This window comes from Plasmodium relictum (genome assembly GCF_900005765.1).
Source record: "Plasmodium relictum strain SGS1 genome assembly, chromosome: 10".
NCBI lineage: Eukaryota > Apicomplexa > Aconoidasida > Haemosporida > Plasmodiidae > Plasmodium > Plasmodium relictum.
Window position 1 is genome coordinate 14,769 of NC_041688.1, and position 21,860 is coordinate 36,628.

The window sequence follows — 21,860 nt, forward strand, 5'->3', positions numbered from 1 at the left end:
TATAATTCATATTTTTCTATTCTTTGTGTTAAATATTAAATTGCATTGAGAATTTTTTACCTTAAACTTAGTTTTATATGATTAAAAAAAAAAAAAAAGAATATATTCTTTATCTTGTGTAAATACATAAAGCACACCCTTTTTTTTTTTTTTTTATCAATATTATAATAAAAAAAAAAAATTTATATATTATAAATACATCATATATAATAATCAGTGGATACTTTTAATTATGTGTAAATGTTTTATATATTTTTAAAATATGAAAATGAATATATATATTTTATAAAAATATAATTTATTAAGCATAATCAATTTTTATATGATTCCAAATGAAAATGAGAAATAAAATAAGTAAAAATAATAATACAAAATAAAATGAATTAAATAGTTGCTTTAAACGTTTAACAAATTGTTTTATTTTATTTTTTTTATTTTTTATTTTTTTAATTAAATAAATTTTTAAAATTATTTCTCACTATTTATTTATTTATTTTTTTGTGTGTGTGTGCATTTTGGTGTATTATAGTTTCCCATCATTTTTCATAGAAATATACAACTTTTAGTTTTGTTGACAAACCACTAAAAAAATACATGTATAAATATGCATACATTCACATTTAATAAAATATTTTTTTGTTAAAAAATTAATAATTCAAATTTGATAAAATATCAATGTGTAAGTGTAAGTTACTAATTCAACTTACTTTACATTCATATTTTAAAATAATATAGCATTTCATTTTTTTTTCACTTTTTAATTTTTATAAGAATACACTGAACATATATATGTTTTTTATTTTTTATAATTCTTAAATTAATTATTAAATAATATACTTATTTTTATTCTTGTATTGAATAATTATATATATGGTTCTATATATATCTTAAATGTTCCCTCTCTATAATTAATACAAATAAATAATAAAAATAAAAATAAAACTCTTTATAAAATATTTCAGGTGTTATTTACTAATTGTAAATTAGATAAATTAGAAAAAGAAAAAAAAAACATGTTTATATAAATATATATATTTATCTAAATCAGTAAAATTAATAAGAATTTGACAAATATAAATAATATGAGTGATTTATTTGGCGATGATACTTTGAGGAAATGTAATAAAGACATAAATAATTTAGATAACATTAGAAACACTTTTCTTAAATTAAACTTACAAAAAGACAATGACGAAAATAAAATTATTAAACACAATAAAAAAAATGAAATTGATTTGTTTTATTCTGCTAAAAATGATCAAGGTGTCATTTTTTCAAACAGAAATAAAATTGATATAGATTTATATTCCGAAGGCATTTCTCCCCTTAGTATATCAACGCTTGTGTTTAGCAACAATTTAAAAAATTTAGTGAATAATAGTAAAGAAAAAACAAAAAAAAAAGAAAATGAATATGATATTTTTTATTTAAATAAGGATAAATTAAAAATAAAAAATAATTCTATAATGAATGAAAATTTAATAAATGACAGTATAAAATTAAATAGTTCATTAGACGAAATTAGTAAAATAAATTTTATGCAAAATTTAAAGAAAAATAAACATGATAATAATACTGATGAAAAAAATAGAGGTAAAATAGATAAGTTGGAACAAAGAAAATATTTTAATAACCATATTAATAATTTGAAGTTAGGATATTTATATAATAAAAAATTTGGTAGTGATTATATTCAAAATGGTGATTTAAAAGAAAATAAGGAAAATGTTAGAATTCTAAAAAATTACATAACTTCTTGTAACAATTTAAATTATTCTAGAATATATCAAACTGAAGTGTTAAAAAAAAATGAAAAATCCAATTCAATACTTCATAAGCACGAAGAAACTAAAAAGAAAAAGAATAGTATTCTTGAGAATATTAATAATGTAAACACAAAATATTCACCCATTTCAAGAAATAAAAATAATTTACTTATCCATTTTAATCACACTAACAATTCCGAAAATGTTAAAAAAATAAATACTAATAACTTAACCAGTAATTCTAGGATTCTACAAAACAAATGTATCCAAAGTAAAAATGAATCATTATTAGGCATTCCTTCAAATAGTAGTAGTTATAAAAATAATAAATTATCATTAAAAACAGTAAATGAATTAATCTTTGAAGTGAATAAAGAAGAGGAACATCTTAATATGTCAAATAATTTAAATAAATATATAAATGTAACAAAAAATAACGAAAATATTACTGAACTATTAGGGAAAAAAAAAGAAAAGGAGCATTTTACTAAAGACACAAAGAAAAACTCAAACTATATTTTTATGAATTATATTAATGATTTAAAAAAAAAAAAACAGTATCTTGAAAATATGGAAAAGTTCAACGATTACAGAAAAAACAGTTGTATCAAAAATTTAGATAAAGTAATTAAAAATTATGATTTAAGAGGATCATTTGATTTTAACCATAGTAAAAATATTACTATAAATAAGAACTTAAAAAATATATATTTTAAAAAAAAAGTGCACAAAGTAAACACTAAATTAAAAATATATGAAAATTTATTAGACTTCGAAAAAGAATTCATAACTAAAAATTGCATTCAAAAAATTACAAAAAAAGAAAATGATATATCATATAAAAATACTGAAAATGCAAATAATAAAAAAAATATACTTTATTTAAACAAAAGCAATAACTGTGCTAAATATAAACATAATATAAAAAAAAAAAATAGTAATAAGCAACTTGTATCATTAAATGAAGTTAACGTATTTAATGAAAATAAAGAAATAAAAAAGGGTATAAATCTAATAAATTTTCCCATTAATTTTAAATTAAAAAAAAACTTAAAAAATTATAAAAACGATAATGATAATTTATCAAAAAAAAATTATATAAATTCCCTTTTCATGGATAATTATGATAAGAACAAACAAATGAATGAACTTAAAAATTACAAACATTGTAATTTTAATAAAATTGAAATAAATGAAGAAAAGGAATTTTTAAACTCTTTTATAGAAAATGACATCAATGATAAAAAAAATATTCCTATTTCAACTTTTTTTAATATAAATGATGAAATTAATTCAAATATTGAAACATTAAGCAATTACTCATCTCAACTTAATCATGAAGAAAACAAAATTTTAAATAATAATAAAATTGAAGATAATAAGGTACATATATTAAAGTTAGAAAATAACATTTATAAACAAAAAAAAAATGAAAATAAAAACATTTGTGAAGAAATAACACAACATATGGAATATAAATATAATTATGATAATAAGGAAATCCCACAAAGAATGGAAAAGAATATGCCAAAAAATATTATTCATAAAACACAATCAGAAAAAAGTGTCATGTTAAAAGAAGATATACAATATAATTTTAGTAAAATTAAAAATTATAATACTTATGAGAAAGACAATATAAATAAGGAATATAAAAATGAAGAAAATTATAGCATAAAATCTTTATACAAAAATATGTATGAGAAAAATAAAAAAAATAATAAAAAATCTTCAAGATATTATCACATAAAAGGAGTTATTAAGGAGGAAAATAAATTAAAAGAATTCAATGGAAGAAAAAAAGAATTATATAAAAATGGTGATAATACTACAGCAACAAATGAAAATTATAATTATAATCTTGAAACTTTTAATAATGAAAATAATGAAATAGGTTGTGAAAATTTAAAAATTGAAAACTATAACAGTGAAGTTAAATGCTTTAATAATGAAACTAAAAAAGAAAATACAAAAGATGACACGAATAATAATAATAATAATGAAATTGAATGTAATGATAATAAAAATAAAACTGAGAATATAAAAAATGAAGAAGATAATGAAAATGATAGTAAAATCGAAATTTTGAATGATGAACTAAATAGTGGGAGTACAAAAAATAAAATGGATAATGAAAATGATAATAATGAAATTAAAATTAAGAATATGAAAAATGAAGTAGATAATGTAACTCATAATAATGAATTTCAATTTTTTAATAATGAAATAAATAATCAGATAGAAAAAAATGAAAAAGATAATGAAAATGATGATAATAAGATTGAATCTGTTAACAATGAAGATAAAATCAAAAATTCAAAAAGAGAAATGGATAATGAAAATGATAATAATTATGAAAATAATATTGATAAAGAAGATATATTTGAAAATGAAATATTAAAGTATGAAAATATTTATGCTTTAGGAGAAATGGATAATCAAAGTACAACTGAAAATGAAAAGAAAAAAAATGAAAATGATGACAATGGCAATGGGTTTATTATTTATAATGAAGACAGAAAAGTAGAAGATAATAAAAATGGAAGCAAAATTGATAATAATAAAGAGGGAGAAAATTATTATGAAACTGAAAATATAAAAAATGGAAATTATAAAAGAGAAGATGGTAGTATTAACAGTGAAAATAAAAATATAAAAAATGAAAATAAGCATAAAGAAAATGAAAACATAATTTATGAGAATTTATATAAAATTGAAAATAATAATAGTAAATGCGAAAATGAAAATAGTAACAATGAATATTCAAACAAAAATAAAAGTAGTGATTATGAAAATACGAGTGATTTTAAATATCAAAACAAAAAAATAATTAATAATTATGAAGACAAAGAAAGTATAAATGATAATGAATATTTAGTAATCAATACTAATAATGATGAAAATAAAAATAAAAAAGGCAATGGCGAAAATACAAGAAATAAAAACAAAAATAAAGAAAATGAATATGCTTATAATGAAATTGAATATGAAATTGTAAATAGAGAGAGCGATTATGAAAATAAGGAAAACGTAAGTAATAATTATAAGAATAATGAAATTGAATATGAAATTGTAAATAGAGAGAGCGATTATGAAAATAAGGAAAACGTAAGTAATAATTATAAGAATAATGAAATTGAATATGGAAATATTAGTGTGAATAGGAAATATAAAACTCAAAATGAAAACGATGAAAATAATAGAAATATTAACGAAAATGATGAAAATAATAAAAATATTAACGAAAATGATGAAAATAATAAAAATATTAACGAAAATGATAAAAATAATAAAAATATTAACGAAAATGATAATTTGTATTTTGGAAATAATTATATTAAAAAAGAAATATGCTTTTTAGGTGAAAATGTAGAATATGATTATTTGAAAAAAAATAATGGAAACGATGAAAATTTAATTCAAGATGTTTTTGAAGAACATAATTATAATATTAAAAATAAGAAAGAAACTTCTGAAGATGAAAATTTAGAAACAATAGATATTATGTTAAAAGAAAAAGTTGAGTTAAGAAAGACACAAAAATGTTCCCATGTTGAAAATTTTAACAAGAAAACAATATATAAAATGATTCAAAATGAATTATTATATAAACATAATCAATATCCAGAAGATAATGAAACTACAAAAAATGAAGAATATCAAGATAATTTGAGTAAAACTATTTCATATATAGAAATCAGTAAAACTTCAAACAATGAAATAATAAAAGAATTTAATAATCTATGTATAAAAATAAACAAATATAATTTATTTAAATGTTTAAATATTAAAGAAGAAAGATTAAATTATATCAGTTTTTTATATGATTCTTTTGATTATTATAACAAAATACTCGAATCAGAAAATAAAAAAAATCATATTTGCAATAATGAAGTTAAAAAGGACATTTTAAATAGTAATAAATATAAAAAATATTTTGAAGATAAATTAATTAATATTTTTAATTTAAATTTAATAGAAAATGATGATATTAATACATATAATTTAGAAAATTCAGAAGAATTGAGTATAAATGAAGATAAAAATGACCTTAGCAATAGTTCACATCACATTAATAAAAAAATAAATTATTCGATAAATGAAAAAAGTGAAACTAGTAAATATGAGTTTGTTAATTTAGCAAAAAATGTAAAAAATAATTTAATTCATAATGATATAAGCATATGGAATACAAAAGAAAAGAATGATGAAGCTGAAGGAAAAAATGTATATTATTCCGATGAGAACGACGAAGATAATATATGTTATGAAGATATTAAAAGAAATATATGGTTGCAGAATCATGAGTTTCATAAAAATATTGAAAGAAAAAATTTTGTTAATTATATAAAATTAGAATCAGTAAAGTGTATTATATTATTTTGTTACTTATATGATATTAAATATTTTCAAGGGATGCATGATATGATTATAAGTTTATTTTATTTAAATTTAGAAACTTATGAAATATTTTGTGTTTTTGAAAAAATTCTACATTATTATGCACCATATTTATATTTAAGAAATAACTTTAAAAATAAATATTCTTTAATTGATGTAAGCATAAATAATATTACTAATAATTGTAAAATAGAAGATATTAGTATGCACATATGTAAATTTAATGGAGAATTATTCAGATTGTTATTTCAATTTTTTTTTCCACATATTAGTTACTACTTCGATACTTCAATTAACGAAAGTTGGTCATCTTTTTTTTTTGTTAACTTAAACTTTAGCAAATTTACAAATGTTTATTATTTGCTATATATATGGATGAAATTGATAGAAATAAAAGAAGATAAAAAAGTAGTTACATGTGATTTTATCCTTTATTTATTGTCTTTCTTTAGATATAAATTAAAAATTATTAAACAGAAATTTTATAAAAAAGAGCATTTCCTTAATGTGAATAAAAATTATAATTTTATAGATTACGGAAATTTTAAAAAAGATACAATGAAAGAAAGTGAACAAAAAGTTGAAGATATCAAACAAGTAAATAATGAAGAATATGAAAGACATAAGGAAGGAGAAACAAAACAACAGGAATATGAGAATAAAGAAGAAAAAGAAAAAAAAAAGGAATATATTAAAAAAAAAAAATTATCTTTTTATTGTAAACACATGTTCTCTTTAATTTTTGAATTCAATTCATCTTTTGATGATCATTTTAATGATGATTTTAAAATGCACGTAGATAATATTATAACAAATATAAGCAAAATAAAAGAAATTATCCCTACTAGTATAATAGATTTAATTGCTAGTTATAATTCTATGTATCAAAAAGAACAATTATTAGAACAAAATGAAAACATAGACAAAAATATATCAAGTAATTTAACAAAAGATTTAGACAACAATAGTTGTTTAAATATAAAAATATCTGATTTATTTTCTATATATAATAATAAATATTATGAATTTGTTTTCATTAAAGTATTCAAGGAAAAAATTATTTTAAGTAAACTTAATTTTATTAATATTAGTAATATACACGTAGAAAATTTTGCTGAATTAAGAAATGTAGATGAATTTTTAAAATACAGGAAAAAATTAGGAAATGTATTTAAAAGCAATAAAAAAATATTATACATTATATATTCGAACGAAAAAGATATGCAACTCATAGATAACGAAACTAATTCATGCATTAATAATACATATATAAATAATACTGAATTTTCTGATAATGATAAAAATATAAATAAAAATAGATTTATCGATAAATTTTTTTTTAAAAGAAATGCTAAAGGAAATACTATGATCAATAAGTTAAATGATTCCAAACTTGATAAAAAATACTTACATAATTTTATAATAACATTATTAAAGAATAATATTAAGCATTTAACTGTACTTAATGAAGATAATAGTGTTATCAAAATAATTAATGAAAAAAAATATATTGAAGAAGAAATAATTAATAATAAATCATTAAATGAAAATAGCTTTTTTTTTAAAGTCATAAAGAAAGTGAAAAGTAAACTATATGGAAATGCTATAAAAGAAGATGTAGTAAATAAGAATACATATATAAAAGAAAATATGTTACAGAATAATAATTTGATGATTGCGTCAAATGATTCTAATTTAAAAATATTTAGTGATATGAAGATAAAAAAAAAAGTAAATTTAAAAAAAAAAAAAACAATTTTAGATTACAAAAATAATTTAAGGAAAAAAAGAAATGAGAAACCAAAAAATAAATTAAATAAGGTAGAAAGAGTATTATATTATAAATTAGAAAAAAAATTAAATAGAAGCATTGCTCCTTGTAAGAAATACAAAGAAAGTGATAAAAATAATTTATTTAATATATTTAAAGAAAATAAAGATAGAAAGTATATTAATTTAAATAAAAAAGAGTATACCAATATGATGAATAATTTGAATTTAAAAAATAATTTAATATTTAAAAAAAATAGGAGGCAAAAATTAAATAGCAATATTAAACTTCATAATTTTATGTCTTTGCGCTTAAAAAAAAAAAAAACTAGAACAAGCAAAAGAAAGGGAAAAAGAATATAAAATTATTGTTGATACTTCAAAAAAAAGAGAGATTAAAGCAACCAGAGATAAACTATACAGTAATATAACTCCTTTACATAATAAGATCAGTACTTATAAAAAAAGTGACACTACTAATTCATCTGTTGAAAATTCTAACAAAGAACTAAATATTAATTTAATCAATAATGTAGAAATTGATAATTTTATTAATGATAGAGTAAAAAAAAGTTTAAGTAATGAAAATGAATTAAGTTTTTTAGATTTACAAGAAAGGTATATTAATGGTTTATTATCAGAAAAATGTTCACAAAATAATAAACAAGATTATAAAAAAAATATTTGTTGACAACAAATTTAATAAAAATGTAATTAAATAAATATTTTTAAAAAATAATGTTATTAACAATATAATTAATAAATGGAAAAAACTACTAAAAAATGGCTTTAACTTTTTCTAAAATAATCTATTCATTATGAAAATATAATTATTGCAATAATTTATGTACGAAAATTTTCAAAATATATATGTTAGATGATATTATAAATAGTAATAATAACACATAAATTTTCCACTCAAAAATGTGTTAAAATTATTAATGATAATTAGAAAAAGTGCTATAAAAGAACAAAAAAAATTAAAACACAATATAAAAAAAAAGTGTCTAATATAAATTTATATTAAAATAATTTTATGTTAATATTCATATATTTTTTTTAAAGTTCTGAAAAATCTGGATTTTTTTTTTTTTTTTTAACATAGGAGAATTAAAAAAATAAGATCCGCAACAAAATTTGTTGTAATTTTATCAAGAAAATACGATACTTATTTTATAATTTAAATAAAAAATTTTGAAGTGAGAAAATAAATAGAAAAGAAAAAGAAATAAAATTTAGATAGAGAATGTTTATATAAATTAATAAAATAGATTAAATGATGACAAGTATATATTTTTATCTTAAAACAGTAATATTAATAATTTTAGGACTTATTTAAAGAATTATATTGATAATAATATATTATATTTTAATAAAAAAATTATAAAAAAATTCAAAAAATATATTAAATTATATAAAATATTTACGAATATATCAACACTTGTAAGAAAAGTCAAGAATATGAACACAGTATTCAGGAGAAGATTAATAAATATAAAAATAAAAAGTGGAAAAATTAGGAATTTATAAAATTTTAAAAAGATATTTAAAAAAAAAAAAAAAAACATTTTAAATTCAATTATTTTTCAAAAAAACTTGTAATTTTAATTTTTTCCTTTTTTTTTTTTTTTTGTAAGAATCTAATATTTTTAAAAAGAGAAGCTATCAATTACATTAAAAAATAGAAAAAATCTATTTAAAAATGTTAAATTAAAATTCAAATATTTTGTTCTTTTTTTTTTTTTTTAAAATATATAAAGTATTTGTTACTTTATTTTTTATTTCTTTTATTTGTTTACTGTTCTTGAATAATAGTATTTTTTTTTTTTCTATTCATTTTTTCACAAATGAGTTGTATCATCTTTATGTATTTCTTTTACATACAAATGTTTTTTGTTTATATTTATATATATTTCTTCGTTTCTTTTTTTTTGGTAATATATTTTTTTGTTACTTTTTTTTTTAATGTAGAAAATGGAAAATAACAAGATGCGTTATGAATATATGTCAAAATTTTAACAAATTTTTTTTAAATATAACTTTTAAAACCATCAAAATTAAATAGTGATGTAAAAATATAAAAAATCTTAATTTATTTTTTTATTAAAAAATGAAAAAAAGAAATGTGTTTTTCTGTATAATAGTGTCTACTTAAGCATATTTTTAAAAAAAGTGTAACGAAAATATATATATATAATAAAATAAGTAGTATTCGTAAAGAAATTTTTTATTTCAATATTTTGTATTAGTATTAAAAAAAAAATAAAAATAAAAATAATATTTTATCTACATATTCACTTACAAACTAATTTATTTAAAATATAAATATATACTTGAATTTTTTTTTTTTTTTATTATTTCTTTTTTTTTGTTACAATATATATGCATAATTATCAAATTTACTCTGTTAAAATTTTTTTTCTCTCTCCCCCTCTTTAATAGTAAAATCATCGTTGCTATTAAATTTTAGAAAACCCATCTTTTGAATTGTATGAATTTAAAAATTGAAATAGTCGAAAAAATAAAGGAAAAAAGAAACCACTGACACGCATAATTAAAATGAGTATTCTCATCAGCATAAAATTGGAAATAATCTTTTTTTTTTTTATGTATAAAATGTTCATCATATCTCAAGGAATTAATGTTCTCAAAATGAGAATTTTTAAAATTTTTAACATTATTAGTATTGTTCAACAAATGCTTTATTCTTTCTTGGCTTTCTCTATCTATATCATTTATGTTTACATAATTTAAATTTTTTAAGTAAGAATCTAACTTCTTTGTATCATTCCTATTATAATTATAATAATAATCACTTTTTATATCACTTCTATAATCTTCATGAATTATAATATCATATATATTTGCAATAAAATACGAAGATCCTTCAAAATGAGAAATATTAGCATAATGGCAAATTTCTTGAGTATCATAATAAAAAAAAAAATTACTATACTTATTTTTATTTGAAATTTTTTTCAATTTTTTAAATGAGCATTCATATAATTCACCTGGATCTAATATGGCTCTAATTGTAACAATTTTTGGCATTTCATTTTTTTTTTCTTCTAATATATCTTCAGATATTAATCCTCTGTTAACTAATATGCATTTTCCATCTCTTAAAAATAATGGGCATATCACATAATAATACGTTTTATTTTTTTTATTTTCATAAAATTTGGGACCTATATAAAATTCATTGGTTGTATCTAATACCCCTGTCAACTGAATTTTTCTATACTTATATTTTTCAATTACAAGTTTTTTTAACTCATCTTCTGTTACATATTTTTTGAAAACTTTTCTATATAATTTCATTAATAAATTTTCATTTCTTATCCTTATTATCCAATCGTATATACTATTAATATTTTCAATATCAACAGTCAATTTATTTTCATTTATCTCATTAGTTTCTTCTTTTCCTTTTATTACATCTTTTTTTGAATCATCATGTATTTCACTACCTATTTTTTTATCTTCTATATCATTATTTTTAATGTTATCATATAAAAACAATTTTTGCATAAATAATTTTTCAGAGAAACTTTTAATTTTTTCATAAAATGATAATATCATGATATTTACATCTGATAAATTAATGGTACTTATCAACCCATTGCTATTTTCATAATGTAGTAAATTTTTACTTAAACTTTCGTAATTTTTCTTCAAAATTAAAAAATCTTCAAACCATGGAAAGTAAGAATCATTAATTATTATAACTGATTTATTTAAATTATGTAAAATATAATTAATTAAAAACTTTTTTTTTTCCATCTTTTTATATTGCCACATTCCCATTAAAAAAAAAAAAGAACAAATAAAAGAAGAGTAAAAGAAAAAGAATTTTCTTTCTTTTTTTCTTAATCCAAATTTACTGTTACGAACACATCTAAAAATTGGCGAAGATATTTTATTTTTTATATCAATTAACCTAATTATAGTACTATTCTCACATTCAATTGGTAAATAATATTGTGTTTCACTTTTTTTTAATAAATTTATTTCTTCTCTATTTGCTTTATAGAATGTTTGACTTGGATACTTGAAATTTACTGAAGAAAGCTCTTTTTTTTTACTTTTGATTATATTTTTTTCTTTAATTCTTTTTTCTATATTTTTTAATTCCTCATTTAATAAATCTATATTAACTTTATCTGAAAATAAACTTTTTACCGAATTTTTTATAAATGTTTTTTTTTTCTTCTTTTTTATATAATAATATTTTACGTTTTTACGATTCTGTGATATTTCATTTCTATATTTTTTGTTAACTAAACCATTAATATATCTTTTTTTCAAAAAATAATTATCATTAAAAGTTGACGTTACACATTTTTTATGAAATTCAATAATTTTATATGAATAGCTAATACTCTTAAAATTCTCAAGTAATTCCTTTCTTTTTATTACTTCATTAAAATGAGGCATTATATCATTAAGATAAATACATAGAATTATAATGAAAAATATCAGTACATATATATTTACGAAATAATTAAAAAGAAACCGAATTATAAAAAATTCATACTTTATTTTTTCGTGAAGTTATTAAACTTATTTATTAGTTCGTTATACATTTCATTTGTTCTTATGGCAAATCTATGAAATGTTTCGCTCCTTAACAAAAGAGATTTTATTTTTTCTTCAATTACTTTACCTCCAATATCATTAAACAAAAATGGAAACTTTTTCATTATGTAAAGAAAAAAAAAAAATGAATATAATAATAATAATAAAATAATATAAAATAAATAAGTATATATTAATAAAATAAAAATAAAATGAATTATAAAGAAAAAAAAAAAAAAATTACATAATTTAATGAAAAATACTTTTAAAAAAATTTAAATAAAAGAAAGAATTACAATAATATTTTTTTTTTAAATTCTAATCTTTAAACAATCTTCTTAAAAAAATTATTTATGTATATATTTATACATTTTATTTTTATTTTTTTTTAAATGCAAACATGCTAATATATTAGTTTTCATTTAACCACTCATATATTCATGCATTTCTTTATTAATATATAATTATGAAAAAATACTTTTAAATAAATATATAACATATCGTTAATTACAACTTTGAATAAACATAAATTTTTTATTGTAAAAAAAAAAAAAACACAATTATAAATCATTTCATTAAAATATACGTAATTAAAAAAAATTATTTTTTTTTTTCGTAACTTAAAATTTTATATATTATATAAATGTAAATTGTATTATTTTTTAGACAATTTTATTTTTAATAGTTTTATGTAATTTCTAATATATGCATATGCTAAATTGTTTATATTTTTTTAAATCAAAATAAATATATATTAGTATTTTATTTTTTTTATTTTTTTTACTTTTTTTTTTTTTTTTGCTATCATTTTATATAATTTTTATTAAATAATAATAAAATATTTTGTTTTTATGCATTTGTATCCTTTTTTTTTTTTTTTTTTTGTAAATATAATCAAGTCTTTTTTGTTTTTTTTGTAAAGATATCAAATAAATTCTTTTTATTTTATAATATATTTTTTAAGCACAACACTATGAAATATCCCTTTTTTTGCTTTCATCTGAAATTATTTTTTTTCTTTTCTTTATATTTCTTAATAATACCAGGATTTTAATTGAAGAAATAAAAATGGAGAATAAAACAATTACATTAGCAACTATTAATGATATCGAAAATGGTAAAAACGTAGACACATTAAGTATGATAACAAAAATGGATTTGAAGTTAAATAATAGTAAAAATGGAAATACTACAAAAATAAGAAATATAAATTTTGAAGATTCATTAAAAATGAATGAAGAACAAATAAAAGTAAAAGAGGCAGTTTTTATATTACAAAATTTGGAAAACTTTAATTATTCTATTAGTTATTCCGAAATACAAAATATAAGAAATGATTTAAGATTATTTGCAGTTAACAGCTATCATGATAAAAAATATTCAGATTGCTTAATCCAAGCTATTCATTCTTATATGATAGCAAAAAAATATTATTCTAAATTTTATGGTTTTTATTTAACAGGAGATATGAGCACAGAATTAATTTTAATTTGTAAGTGCTATGTTTTAATTGAAAAATATGAAGAAGGGAAAAAATATCTACAAGAATTAAAATTTTTAATTGATAATACTTTATTATATACTCACAAAAAGGGCATAATTAATGAGCAACAACAAAAAAAAGAGAATGAACAGTCTTCCAATGTAAAAAATGAAATTAGCAATATTAAAAATTTAGATAGTAATTATGAAGAGCCAATTATATTATGTGGAATAGAAGTATTATCAAATATACTTTATATTTTTGCTGATTTATTAAGTTTATATAAAGAAAATGAGGAAGCAGAAAAATATTTTTTAAAATACCTTTATATTATTGAAAAAACTTTTAATATAGATAGTTTAAATTATAGTGATGCATTGAATGATGTGTGCTCTTATTACATCAAAAATAGAGAGTATGTAAAAGCACTAGCTACTTGTGAACAAATTTTGGAGATAAGGAAAAAATATTTTGGTGACTATGATTCAGAAAGTCCAAGCGAAGTAATTGCTGACTGTTATTGCAATTTGGGATTATTATTGAGGTTATTAGGCAATTCTATAGAATCTTTACATAAATATTTAATTGCAGTAGATATGAGAATGCGAATTCATAAAACTAGATATACAATTGAAGTTCAAGATATTTTATTTTCTTTTGCTATTATTATGCATCAACTAAATAATTTCAAAATATCCTTACAACTATATAAAGAAGTCTATTCTTTTTATAAAAATTATTATGGTCCAGATGATATTAATACTACAATCGCTTTCAAATTAATTGAAGAACTAGAAAAAGATATTATGAAAAAGTCAGATAGAAATGAGACAAATGCTAACTTAGAAGATTATATGGGAAACATAAATGAAAAATCAATAAGAGATAATAAAATGGATAAAAATTGTAATTCTTTTAATGAGAAATTAAAAAATATCCCCAAAAGTGGAGATATAGATCCTAATTTAATTGAAAATCTTATGAATGAAAGAATTTTAATTAATACAAAAAATCCTTATAAGAATTTAGGAGATAAAAAAACTTTGTTAACATTAGAAGGAAATTTTAGATATAATGACTTAAGTTATTGTAGTATTGATGCATATAAGCATATGCAATCAAATAAAGAATTTGAAATAGTAAAGAGTTCCTTTTTTACTACTTCTTCTATTAATAGAATTAAATCACTCTATGCAGATTCATGGAAAAATACCTTAATTCCTTCTACTTATATACTACCTTTTGTTGAAACAAAGTTAGTTGATGAAAAATTAGTTCAATTGTCAGAATGCAAAGACTTTCAGAATGCTATTATTTTCAAACGAAAAATTTTGCCTATTGTTAATATACCATTAATTGAAAGAGGATATGTAAAATTAGAAAATGATGAACCTATTATGATTTGTAACGAAGACGCTAAAGTTTTATTAAACGAATGGAACATTAAAGAGCCTTTTGTAGATTCTCAAGGTAACGTAGTTAGTAAATATGAAGGATTTGATGAAGAATTTCATATGTTTATATCCATTTTAGATGAAAATAATGATATTATGCTTGGATTTTATAATAATCCTTTACTTGTACCAAATCCTGCTATTTATCATTGTATTATTTTAAGCGATCCATCTTACTTTGATAGATATAATCGCAGCCATGGTTTATATTCTTATAATACCTTACAGACAAATAACAAAAAAAGTAAAGATATGAAAAATGTTGATTTTAAAGATTTAGATAAAGACAATTTACATGTATATAGCAATGCAGATTCCTCTGATTCTAAAGATAATAGCGAATCAATAAAAAATAGTGGTGAAATTAATTCAAATAGCATATTTGATTCTTTAAAATCGATTGAAAAGGATATTGAAAATGCTGAAATAAAGAATAATATAATAAATAAAAAATATCTCCTTTCAGACACTGAACTCTTTAATAAAAATAAAACAAGTGATATTATGAAGGAACATGTACCAAAAGATGGGTATACAATGGAAGCGAATATAAGCAAACCAAAAATAATGTTAAAGATGGAAAAGGTACCAAAAAATATTCTAGGTAGCAATTTAATGAGCAATTTAAATAAAAAGAAATCAATCAATGAACTAATGAAAAAGCCAATAATTAAAAGTAGCAGTTCTACAATAAATAAGGTAGATACAGATATTTCCAAGGAAAATTCTGATAAAAATCAAGACGATTTTGATTCTTCAAAAAATGACATAAAAAGCAAATCTTTTTCACAAATGAAACATGATAATATAATAGAATCAAAAATAAGTGATGCTAAATCAACTCTTAAAAAGAACTCGAAATCTTCTATGGATTTAAATAAAAAGAAAAATAGTTTTAAAGAAAAAAAACATATTTTTAAAATGAAAAATAATAATTCCACAAGATTATTTTCAAAAGAGAAATATGTATTAAAAAAATTTAGTAAGTTAACCACTTCTTCCAAAAGTACTAACGAAAAAAGTAAGTTACTTAATTATAAAAATTCTGTAATTGTTGATACATTAGAAAAATCAAACAGAATTATTAAATTTAAAAAGGAGCCAATTGTAAAATCATCTATTGATCAAAATATTAAATTGGATTTACAAAATAATATGAAAAAAATTACAGAATTTGATACAAATAATTTCAAAAGAGAAATATATTATGACGAATTTCCATCTAATAATTATACTAATTCAATTAATTTATCTTTTGATGATGATAAAGAGACAGTTGCAAGTTATGGAGAATATCAAAAAAACAAAAAAGTATATTCTTCAAATAAGTATACTAGAGAAAATAAATATTTTCGTTTAAAAAGTCATCTTATTAATAAAAATAAAAAGAGAAATAAGAATAAAATATTTCCTTTAAATGAAGAAAATGATAGGAATGTCGAAGGTTTTAGTGATCGTAACGATAAAAGTTTTAGTGAAAATGATAGTGAAAAAAATACCAAAGATGATAATATAATTTATAACGAAAATAACAACGAAAGTAATGATGAAGATATCGTTGATTTATATAAAGTCTTCGATGTTAATTTATCATCTGATAATTCTAATCATGAACTTGATTTGAATTATTTAAAAGAAAAAGAAAATAATCCCAAGCATAACTCTTATTCTATAATTAAATATATTAATAATAAAAAAAATGAAAAAATGAAAGAATCTAAAAATCATATATCATCTAATCACACAATTAGTGAAAATTCAGAAAATGAAAAAAATTTTGATATAAAGAATGTAAATCTTAATGAGATTCAAAACAAAGCAATTAATTATAATGCTAAATCCTCTGAATTTCTTTTAAAGAACAAAATAAAAAATATTAAAAACATAAAAAACTCTGATATCTTATTTAAATTTGATTTTAATAAAGAAGAATCATTTAGTAACGAAAATTCACTATCAGAAAGAAATTCTAGAAGTAATGAAATAGATAAAAAAAATTTAGCAAATGATATATACTTAGATCACTTAAAATTAAATGATAAAAGAGTCAAAAAAATGTTAGAAGATAATGAATCATCCACATCATCAGTTTTACATAGTGAAAATAAAAAAATAATAAATTTAGAAAATAGTAAAGAAAATAAATTAAATATTCATTTAACCAAAAAAGAATTTTTTCTGAAAAATAAAGACAGATGTACCTTTAAAAATAACAACTTAAAAAAAATAGATGCAAATGTAGAAGAAATCTTATTAAGTGAAAATGAAGAATTTTATGATGAATTCATTAAAAATACCAAAATTGATGAAGAAAAATTTTTTTTTGATACTGAAAAGAATAAAAATTTTTTAAAGGATAACGAAAATATTATTCTATACAAAAATGAACACATAAATACAAATAATGATGATAAAAGTGATGTAATGTCTCATAAGAATGGAAAACGTGAAATTGATGATGAAAGTAATAGTTTTGATAAAATTTTTGAAGATAATAATACAAATGACTCATGTAATGGAGAGGCAACTTATTTAGAGAAAGTAAAAAATAAAATAATAGATGATTCACAAAGGGGAATCCTTGCTGATAATTTATTCTTAAGTAGTTCAATAGAAGAACTAGACTCTAATTTAGTTACTAATAAGTATAAAAGTAATGATTTGAATAGTGTAAGAAGTGAAATTCAAAATAATAGCAAAATAAATAATGTTATAGATAATAGCCAAGAAGATATTAGTTTGTTTGCTGGTTCGGATATCTATAATGAGAAAAAACATTTAAAATCAAATGATTATAATTGCTCAGAGAAAGAAGATAATATAAAATTAGATGAGAATTATTACATAAATATGAAGAAAAATGAAGAAAATAAATTAAAAAGAGAGGATAAATTAAAATTAGATGAAACAAATAAAATAAAAATGAATAGTTACGATAATGTAGTTCATTATGATAATCAAATTCACGTAAAAAATAGCCATATTAAAAATGAAAAAGAAAAAAATAAGGAAGAAATTAAAACAAATTTCTCATTAGATAAATATGAATGTAGTAATTTAATTAATAGTATTAAGAACATTGATAATATTAATTATACTGAAGGCATATGCAATATAAATAGTATAACTGATTTTGCAAAAGTAAATCACTTTGATAATGATATATATAATATTGATAATACTGATAACGTTAATCATTTAAATAATAAAAAGAAAAAAAAAAAAAAGAAATATTTTTTACCATTAAATAAAAAAACTCACATTCTTAAACTATTTTCCTATTTTACAAAAAAAAAATCCAAAAAAAAAGAAAAATTAGAAATGTGTAATGGATATGTTAATTATATTCCATTTAACAAAGAAGGGAGTATGCATATGATTAGTAATTCTGTTAATGATATGTCATTAGAAAACAATAATGCAATTTTTTTAAATAAGTTAGATAACACATCATTAAAAAAGAAAAAAAAAAAATTTTTATCAGAATCAATACATGGAATGGAAAAACCAAAGTTAAGTTTAAAAACAAAAAATTTAACTTTAAAAAAATTAATAATGATGAAAAAAGACTCTCCCATTATGAAAAATAATGATGAAAAAAATGAACCTTTGTCTAGAAGTTCCAGTATTATAAAATCAGAAAGGAAAGAAAATAAAAGTGGTACTATTTTGAAGCAATTATCAAAAGATAATATAATCAAAGCAGATTTAAATGAAGAAGAAAAAGTTGTAATAAATAACATAAAAAATACTATTAAAAAGGAAAGTACTGAAGATAATAAAACAAAAGGAGTGTTTAAAAATATTCCAAAAAGTATAATAAATAAAAAAGAAAATAATGAAAATACAATGAAAAGTACAAAGGCCGAAAACGGAATTAAAGAAAATATCGATAATAATAATAATGACGAAGTTAAAATTGCAAAAAATATAAATGATAAGTTATCATTTGATTTATTAAAAAAAATAAAATTTTGTAAAATTGGATTTGAAAATGATGATTCCTTAGGTACTTTACCAGTTGTTCACTTATTAGACAATGATAAGAAACTAATAGCAATAGTTCCATGGCAAATTGATTTAACTTCTTTTACTTTAGCAAAATCATCAATAGAAGAAGAGACAGTAAGAAAATTAGGTCTGATGTCAAGAAAATTAGAATTAACTATAGATGAAAGAAAAAAGGATATTGAAAAAGAAACAAAGTTACTGAGTGGAGAAGGATTAAAAGAATTAGGCTTATTAAGAACTTCAGGAATTTCTAAAGATTCTATACATGGAGAAGGCTTAATAACAGGAATTGATGTGAATGCATTAAAAACTGCTTATAGAATAGAGAAAAAAAGTGAACCAAAAGAAAAAGTAGTAAAAGTATCAAAAGAAACACCAAAAAGTACAAAAACAAAAGGAGGAAAAAAAGAACCACCAAAATTTATGAAAGGACCACCTAAAAATATAAAGGGCGGACCCATATTAGGAAAAGGCAAAGTTGCTAAAATGAAAAATGTAAAAGATGAAGGAAAAACAAAAAGATTTTTCTGGGAAGCTTTATTTGAAGATGATATAAAAGGAACTTTATTTGAAGAAAAAAAGGATTTAATAAAAAAAATTGCAATAGAAAAAGAAAATGTAGAGAAATGCTTTGCAAAAGCTGTTAGTAAAAAAGAAGAAACTAAGGAATCGAAAATTAAAAAACCAAAAGTTATACAGTTATTACCTGATTCTAAAAGAGAATATAATATGTCAATTGCTTTGTCAAAATTCAATAATTATACATTTAAAGAAATTAGAGATGCAATTATGGATTTAAATCCAGAAATACTCAATTTAGATAATACAGAAGTTTTAATGCAGTATGTTCCTACTTCTGAAGAAATAGAAATTGTTAAGGAATATATTAATTCTAACGGTGATTTAAATTTAGTAGACAAACCAGAACAATATGTTTCAGCTCTTATTGGAGTTCCATTACTAAAACAGAGATTAGAATCCCATTATTTTGCTCTTTCATTTAAAGAAAATTATGAAAATACTTTAAATCCATTGGAAAGTATATTGGAATCATGTGAAGCAATAAAAAATTCTACTAACCTTTTTACTATTTTATTCACTATTTTAAATGTAGGCAATACATTAAATTATGGAGATACACAAAGAGGTAATGCTTCTGGTTTTAAGTTAACAACTTTATCCAAATTAAATGATATAAGGTCCAGCACTAGACCTATCAAAACGTTATTACAATATATTTGTGAAATAATTTATGAAAAAAACGCAGAAACCTTAAACATTATTGATGAATTAAGATGTATTGAAAAAGTTACTAAAACAGAAAAGCAAACAATTGATTCTCTTCTACAAAAATTAAAATTGGGTTCTAATAAAATTAAAAATGTTTTGGAACAAGCCAAAAAAAATCCATCCGATCCTTTATATGAAGCTCTTACAGAATTTTATTATAGCATTGAACCTAAAATTGTAGAACTGGAGAGTTTTTATGATCAAACTTTCAGTGTATTCAAAGAAGTAGCTATATATCTTGGTTATAAAGAAAAAGAAGTTAGTACTATACAAGTTCATGTTTTTTTTAAAGAATTATGGAATTTTATTCAATCTGTTGAATTTAATAGAAAAACTTTAAATGAGGCTGTTATAAAAAAATTAAAAAAACAAGAACAAGCATTAGCAACAGAAAAGCAGGGAATTTCTTCGAATAAGAAACAAAATTTTACTATTATTAAGAAAAAGGCCAAAGAACCAACAGCAAAACCAACAAAGAAAACATTTAAAATTTTTTAATATAAAAAGAAAAAATTTATTTCTTATTGTCCATTTGTAATTTTTAATAAAACTAGATAAAATAAATATGCTACAACATAACTTTTAAAAGGGGTTGTTGAGCTTATTTTTTTTATTTTATTTTTTTGTTTTTATGCAAAATTTAAACATGATGTTTGTTATATTTTTAGTAAATTCATATTAAATTATTTTTAATAAATTTTTTTTGTATCTTTTACTTTGTTTTATTTACTAAACATTTTTCTGTTTTTTTTTTTTTTTTTTTGGTATTTTTTTTAAGTAACTGTTGCAGTTTTTTTTTCGTAAAATATCTTTATCATTAACGCTAAATGTTGTAGAAACATGATGTTAAAATAAGTCTGAAAATTTTATTTTTTACACATATTCTCTTTTTATTTGCTTAAGTTTAAACAGATATATTTAAATAAAAAAAAAAAACTTAAGCAGTTAGAATATATTTCATAGTATTATATATTAAAAACTTTATATAAAAATTGTTATTTTTACAAAATACAAATTAATAATAACAGTTATAATTATAGGGAAAAAAAAAATTAAATAAATATAAGACAATCAAGTTAATTATATATCTTCTAATTTTAACAGAAA

At 19.2% G+C, this 21,860-nt stretch overlaps 3 protein-coding genes across 3 annotated transcripts; 2 read left to right on the forward strand and 1 right to left on the reverse strand.

Moving 5' to 3' along the window:
• Nucleotides 1-1,082: 1,082 nt before the first annotated feature.
• PRELSG_1000400 (conserved Plasmodium protein, unknown function) lies at nt 1,083-8,628 on the forward strand (the record flags this gene model as incomplete). The annotated part of the gene is given in 2 exon segments (XM_028676914.1): nt 1,083-8,297; nt 8,299-8,628. Coding segments are annotated over 2 exon segments (7,545 nt in total).
• Nucleotides 8,629-10,403: 1,775 nt separating this feature from the next.
• On the reverse strand, nt 10,404-12,374 carry PRELSG_1000500 (conserved Plasmodium protein, unknown function; the record flags this gene model as incomplete). The annotated part of the gene is made up of 1 exon (XM_028676915.1): nt 10,404-12,374. The coding sequence occupies one exon, from the start codon at nt 12,372-12,374 to the stop codon at nt 10,404-10,406; it is 1,971 nt and encodes a 656-aa protein (XP_028533356.1).
• Nucleotides 12,375-13,583: 1,209 nt separating this feature from the next.
• On the forward strand, nt 13,584-21,251 carry PRELSG_1000600 (formin 1, putative; the record flags this gene model as incomplete). Its single annotated transcript, XM_028676916.1, has 1 exon — nt 13,584-21,251. One exon carries the CDS (start codon nt 13,584-13,586, stop codon nt 21,249-21,251), a length of 7,668 nt encoding a protein of 2,555 aa, XP_028533357.1.
• Nucleotides 21,252-21,860: the final 609 nt, after the last annotated feature.